The sequence below is a fragment of the Xyrauchen texanus genome, chromosome 43, assembly GCF_025860055.1.
Source record: "Xyrauchen texanus isolate HMW12.3.18 chromosome 43, RBS_HiC_50CHRs, whole genome shotgun sequence".
In the NCBI taxonomy this organism is placed as follows: domain Eukaryota; kingdom Metazoa; phylum Chordata; class Actinopteri; order Cypriniformes; family Catostomidae; genus Xyrauchen; species Xyrauchen texanus.
Window position 1 is genome coordinate 32,776,622 of NC_068318.1, and position 7,475 is coordinate 32,784,096.

General features: G+C 41.9%; 1 protein-coding gene across 1 annotated transcript; it reads right to left on the minus strand.

Annotated features, from left to right (window-relative positions):
* Positions 1–842: 842 nt before the first annotated feature.
* Positions 843–5,242, minus strand: npffr1l3 (neuropeptide FF receptor 1 like 3). The gene is made up of 3 exons (XM_052115728.1): positions 4,903–5,242; positions 3,298–3,397; positions 843–1,788 (listed from the first exon to the last, which is right to left on the minus strand). Exons 1-3 carry the CDS (start codon positions 5,240–5,242, stop codon positions 843–845), a joined length of 1,386 nt encoding a protein of 461 aa, XP_051971688.1.
* Between the last annotated feature and the right edge of the window lie 2,233 nt (positions 5,243–7,475).

The following is a 7,475-nucleotide window of genomic DNA, read 5'->3' on the forward strand; positions in this document are numbered from 1 at the left end:
CATTAAATATTCGCTTGTTTATCATGTCTAAAACCTGTTTGAATTCGTTCAATATAATCTCATGACCTGACCACTTTTCACATAAACAACATTTCCTAAGATTCCTAAGAACACTAGTTGTCGACCGATATGGGTTTTTCAATGCAGACATCGACTCTGATATCTAGAGATCAAGGAGGCCGATACAATACAGCTATACATCATGCAATTTAAAGGAATATTCCGGGTTCAGTATTAAACTCAATTAACAGCATTTGTGTCATAATGTTGATCACCACAAAAATGTATTTAGTCTCGTTCCTTCTTTTCTTTAATAAAGCACAAATGTGTGTTCCAGTGAGACACTTCCAATGCAAGTCAATGGGGTTTAATCTGTACACATTAAAATACTGTTTCACAAGTATAGACACAAGACATAAACAATATGTGTGTTAACATGATTTTACTGTCATTAAATCACTTAATAACCACATCTGTGTGAAGATAGAGACAATTTACTACTTCGTTGCCATGACGACGTAACACTGTAAACACTGTAATCCCACAAAAACCCAATTTTTTTTCAACTTTTCACAAGTTTTAACCGAAGAATTAATGTAAGTGCTTTTATAAAATTCAATGTCGATTGAGCTTGACTCATATTGAACCTGGAATATTCCCTTAATGACAGCAAATGTGATGTACACACAAGTGCACTTATTAGACATACTATACACAACTAAACATTGAAAGGCCATCAGTATGTTTTGGGTCCAACGCACTTCTGTTATTTGGCCAAAGAGGCCCAAAATCTCAAGAGGCCAAATACTGAATCGCTCTGGATCCTGAAGTTCAGTCTGCTTTCAAAGCTCCCAGGATTGGAATACCGTGCCTCCGGTTGAAGATGCTCTCTCAATCTTTTCCAAGTGAATTTCCCTTTTAATTGAGATTCCTCCATTTCCTCCTTCGCCTCTGGTGTCCATCGCCACTGTCCTGTTCTCGAGCTCCAGACGCACACACCCTGTCAAGTCGCTCTCAGTGAACACCCTGTTTCTCGTTCCCAGGCCGAGCGGGTTTCCACTAACCACCGTGTTCAGTGGACTGCAACCCCGACCGCCCCTCTTGGACCATTTAATGCTACATCGAGTTTGCCTTTTGCCCCAACAACATGCTTGTTTCTGACACGCCCCCTGGAACCCTCTCTTAAAGTTCTTGTTGTAGTAGCCGTAGATAACAGGATTGATGCTGGAGTTGGAGAACGCCAGCCAGTGAGACAGGGGAAATATATAACTGGTCAGAAATTCCAGTTTGTCGCCTTCCGGCCGCGCGTAATCAGTTAGCAGCATGAGCGTCCACAGCGGCAGCCATGACAGCGTGAACAGCACGGCCACTACAATCAGCATCTTGATCACTTTGATTTTCCTCTGCGATGTCGAGCACATCCCCTGGGACGGGACATCACGCCGCTCTGCGCTCGCTAGGGTCGCTGCGGGGAACAGTTTGGCACCGATGCGGCCATACATCAGCATAATGAGGGCCAGAGGAATGACGTATATGTGGACGAACAGAACGGTGGTGTACACTTTCCTCATGTCGGGTTCGGGCCAGGTTTCATAGCAGGAGTACAGCGGGAACGTACGGTTGTAGTTGTCATCGTGGATCGTGAAATGCCCTTTCTCTTGCTCAACGGTCAGCATAAGCACTGAAGGAAACATGATGGCCAGCGCAAGCAGCCATATCATCAGGATGGACACTTTGGCCACATAGAGTGTAAGTTTGGGTTTGAAAGGGTAAACGATGCAGCGGAACCTTCAGGTGAAGATTAAAGAAGGGAGAGAAAACAAACGCAGAATTAATGAACGGTGAAAAGTGTCAATAACAGATTTCCATGTAGGTCAACTCAATTCTCTATTTGATGCATGTTGATCATTTGAACCAATCAGAGACTCACAGTGGATAATTGATATGAAATTGATTTTTTATGCTTCAAACAGGTCCAACGTGAAGTTAACCGTTTGTGCAATTAGTCTCGATTTACGGATCACACAGTTTTCAGCTTGTTTTCAATTACTTTTAACCTTAAAACAAAGTGTAATGTTGTGATTTACCTCGTAGCTGGTTTGACTGGTTTAGGGCTGGACTGGTAATCTGGGATACCGTGCATTTTCCCGGTGGGCCGATTCACTTTTGGGGCGATCAGGGGTGGACTGGCCATCGGGAGAACCGAACGGGCCGGTGGCTCTGCTGCGAAACGTGCCGTGTGACCGAATGAGCCGTGATAAGCAACAATGGGCCGCTAAACGCCGCCGCGATAAGCGGATAAGGACAGGGGACAGGGGACAGGGGACAGGGGACAGGGGACAGGGGACAGGGGACAGGGCACCCCCCCCCACCCCCCCCACCCCCGAGCTCAACAATTGGGACCGTTTCTAGGTAAAATCCCGTGCCGATTTCTCGTCCCAGTCCAGCCCTGGTTTGGTTCACGCTCACCGTTGCGCTCTACCTGAAGGGCAATAATCGTGATTATCACTGGTTTCATAATCATGCAGCTCTAATTTAGGAATTAAGCCACTACCTTGTTACATGGGTGCTATATACAAATAGTTAAATAATTAATATTTGTTTAAAATATTTAAAAGTTTAGTTCACCCAAAAAAGGGACATTCTGTCATTATTTACTCACCCTCATGTTGTTCCAAACCTGTATGTTCGTGGAACACACAAGATGTTAGGCAGAATGTGACTGATAGCCTCAGTCACCATTCACTTTCATAGTATGGAAAACATTTGCAATGAAAGTAAATGGTGACTGAGTCTAACGTTCAACCTAACATCTTTTTTGTTCCATGAAGGAACATCAGTCAGTCCATCGTACATGTTTGGAACGGCATGAGGGTGATTAAATGATGACAAAACTTTCATTTCAGGGTGAACTATTCTTTAGGTTAAACTAGAACAACTTGTCACAGTGGTTAATGGGGTGATCGCAACACTCTTGACATATTGTGATCTAGGGTGCGTTCCATTCAGAAGTGTTCACATTCGAATGTATAAATGAGCATTAACATTTTGGATGTGTGCAGAGCACTGACGATGACTTACAGACGCAGTGCAACGACTATTGAAACAACACTCAAAGACGTCCGTCTAGTTGAGTGAACGGCCCCTTAGATGGCGACTGTGTCTTGACTATGCCTTGCATATATTAATTATGAATATCAAATAATTAACTAATTAAAACATTCTAATTAATGTTTCTCAGCCCCGTACAGTACTACTCTTTCTCAAGTCTTTTAACGGTACAGTTTAAACACTCACCTGTCCACAGCAATGGCGACTAATGTAAAGACTGATGCACAGACTGACATTCCCTGTACAAGACCGCTCAGTTTACAGATTGTGTTGCTGAACGGCCAACCTGTCAAACACACAAACACGAGGACATTAAAGGAATATTCCGGGTTCAATACAACAACAGAATTTGTGCCATAATGTTGATTACCACAAGGATTTATTCGACTTTTCGAAATGGAAAAATGCTAAATCGGGGGCAGAGTATTGACGCTGACTATCACACCTGGAGTCGTGAGTTTGAATCCAGGGTGTGCTGAGTGACTCCAGCCAGGTCTCCTTAGCAACCATATTGGCCCGGTTGCTAGGGAGGGTAGAGTCACATGGGGTAACCAAATTGGCCCGGTTGCTAGGGAGGGTAGAGTCACATGGGGTAACCAAATTGGCCCGGTTGTTAGGGAGGGTAAAGTCACATGGGGTAACCTCCTCGTGGTCACTATAATGTGGTTCTCGCTCTCGGTGGGGCGTGTGGCGAGTTGTGCGTGGATGCCGCGGAGAATAGCGTGAAGCCTCCACATGCTCTACGTCTCCACGGTAACACGCTCAATAAGTCACGTGATAAGATGCGCGGATTGACAGTCTCAGACATGGAGGCAACTGAGATTCGTCCTCCACCACACGGATTGAGTCACTACGCCACCACGAGGACTTAGTGAGTAGTGGGAATTGGCCGTTACAAATTGGGGAGAAAAGGGGATAAAATTTGTTTTAATTAATTAAAAAAGCACAAATGTGTGTTCCAGTGAGATACTTACAATGGAAGTCAATGGGGGCAATTTTTGGAGGCAGAAATGTGAAATGTATATTTTTTTATTAAAGCACTTAAATTAATTCCTTGGTTAAAACGTGAATTATTTGAGCTGTAAAGTTGCTTAAATCATTGTTTTTTATCGCCAATTTACGTCGTCATGGCAACAAAGTAGTAAATTGTCTATAACTTCACACAGATGTGGTCAGTGAGTGATTTAATGACAGTAAAATCATGTTCACACACATATTGTTTATGTCTTGTGTCTATACTGTTGAAACAGTATTTTAATGTTTACAGATTAAACCCCATTGACTTGCATTGGAAGTGTCTCACTGGAACACACATTTGTGCTTTTATAAAGGAGGAACTATTTGAAATAAATCAACATTATGACACAAACGCTGTCGACTGAGCTGAACTCGTATTGAACCCGGAATATTCCTTTAATATTAACGCATTTAATTACCAGTTAATGTAGATGTCTTTAATTTATTCACATCGCTGAGAATAATAGTAACAATATGATTAAACTAGTTAGGTGGAGATTTTCAGTGTATAACGACTCAAATATCAGTGTCTTCCTTGTGCAAAGCTATCATATAACTTCAGTCAATTAGGAATATAGCGTTCGTGAGTCATATAAGCACATTTTATGACTTTAAAGGAGCTTTTGTGCCATTTGTTTTGTCCTTTTTGGAGCTTTACGATCATGGTCACTATGAACTGTCATTGTTTGAAAAAGAGGTGCATGAAGATTCTTCAAAATGTTACAGAATTAGTATTTTTAGGTGAAGTAATCCTTTAAGTGAAATGATTCTGACCCGTGATGAGATTGTCCACTAGTGTCGTAGGGATGCAGAAGATCCCGATGAGCAGATCGCTGACGGCCAGATTGAGGATGAAGGTGTTAGTGACGGTCCTCATGTGCCGGTTCCTCAGGACGATCACACACACCAGACTGTTTCCGATCACACACAGCAGGAAGATGAAGAGGTACGCCAGCGTGAAGACAGCGGCCATCGCCAGTGAATGCTGGTAATACGGTGAGAGGATGATGCCCTGCACTGAGCTGGAGTTGGTGCTGTTGGATTGGTTGGTGCAGGGCAACAGATCCGAAATGAGACCCATCTGAGACACATCACTGTCAAACCTCAACTCCATGACGGCAAAACCACCCTGGAACACACACACACACACACACAGATATACATATACACATGCACAATGGAACAAGCAACACACATGCCTTGTTATGCAGTTTTAGCATAAACACAAGACATTGGATACTAATATGATGGGGCATGTTGTCACAGGGCAAGATCTCAGTAAGTATAAGGTTTTGGGATGAGAGTCCAATAAATGGTTGGGGCAAGTTACCCATAACAGGCTGTTAAATGGCAAGTTATAATGTGACAACTTACCCCATATGGTGACAACATGGGCTTTATACCTGTATGTTTTTCCTGGCCTGAAGACTTTAGACGTGTGACAACTTGCCCCGGTCTCCTCCACATATCCCAAATCAGAGCAAATCTCAATCGTGCATGAAGATCCATGTTTGGGGCATCTATACACACATTTGTCTACATTTCTCCAAAATATAATTTTAAGCTTCAATGATGCTCCAGTGAGACATGACGTCATTTATTCTGGCTTTACTTCCGTTTATTGACATAATATAAACATGCAGAAACTGACCTAAAAGTAGCTTTAATAGTTGATCAAATCGTAGCGTTCATTCTTGGCATGTGACACAGCTCTTACCTTACTGTCCTTCAGCCCAACGGGTTCAAACGTGACCCTTTGTAGGATAAAAGAAGATGAAACTCAGCTCGATTATAGACGCGTCTGTCTCCTGTGATCACGAGCGCAGCACTGAGAATGAACCCCGCGCGCGCTACTGATGTCCCACACGCGAACCAGAGGGGGTCAGCAGGTCTCGCGCACAGACCCAACACTTCTCAAAAGAATTGCAAAATGTTGCATAATTAGCTGGAAAAATAAATGGCATCTTGTGGAGCACTTGCATCTGGTTCCCACGTGACAATAAAAGACTGAGCACAAGCTGGTCCTAAATAAATGATTTAATCAATTACAATAATTCAATCGTGCATGTGCACAGTTTTATCTTTCACTCTGTGCATTGTGGGATTTAAATTTATGCAAGTGCTCGAGTGTTTGGACTGTTCACCAAAATTCGTTGCGCTCTATCTGAAGGGCAATAATCGTGATTATCACTGGTTTCATAATCATGCAGCTCTAATTTAGGAATTGAGCCACTACCTTGTTACATGGGTGCTATATACAAATAGTTAAATAATTAATATTTGTTTAAAATATTTAAAAGTTTAGTTCACCCAAAAAAGGGAAATTTTGTCATTATTTACTCACCCTCATGTTGTTCCAAACATGTATGATCATGGATGTTAGGCAGAATGTGACTGATAGCCTCAGTCACCATTCACTTTCATAGTATGGAAAACATTTGCAATGAAAGTAAATGGTGACTGAGTCTAACGTTCAACCTAACATCTTTTTTGTTCCATGAAGGAACATCAGTCAGTCCATCGTACATGTTTGGAACGGCATGAGGGTGATTAAATGATGACAAAACTTTCATTTCAGGGTGAACTATTCTTTAGGTTAAACTAGAACAATGCATTTAATGATTCAGTGAATATTTCTGCTGATGTCAGAAGACACAAAGGTTGATCAACAGATGATTTTAATCCATTCAAATGTGTTTGTCTACAGACCTACAAAGAGACTTTAGTGGAGCTTTAATGCATTACAAGAACAAAGCAAATGTATTATAATAATGATGATGAGTATCAATAACATCCGTGTGTTTTCATGCATAAAGAAGCTACTCTACATATATATCCACTTCAGTAAAATGCAAAAGTGATCTAAGATCACAGCAGATTGTCGACACCAATATAGAGGTAAAAATCAGCTTGACATATTTAACACAGATCAATAATCTGCTTAAACCGGCCAAAACAACCCATCAAACTATGACCTCATAAACATTTCGATCATCATCAATGCCCATTAAAACATGATAAATGAGTTGTTGAAAGCAGCTTTGTAGAAATGAGTCGTGTTGATCTGTCTGACTGACGGACTGTTACGTAAGGATGTTTCAGCTCGTGAAACTCTTCTGTGATTGGCCGGACGGTCGCTCAATCAGACCAAAGCAACAAAACACAAAGAATTCTGTAAACAGATCCACCATTTGGACCTGGTTTAGTTTGGAAAAGTGCGGGGGACAAAAAAATACCTTTTGAAAGAGTGCGTGGGACGTGTCCCTCACGTATCCAGCGGCTGCTACGCCCTTGGTTTACATGTTTTAGATTTTTTACATTTCTTTTGATATTTACTTTATTTTATT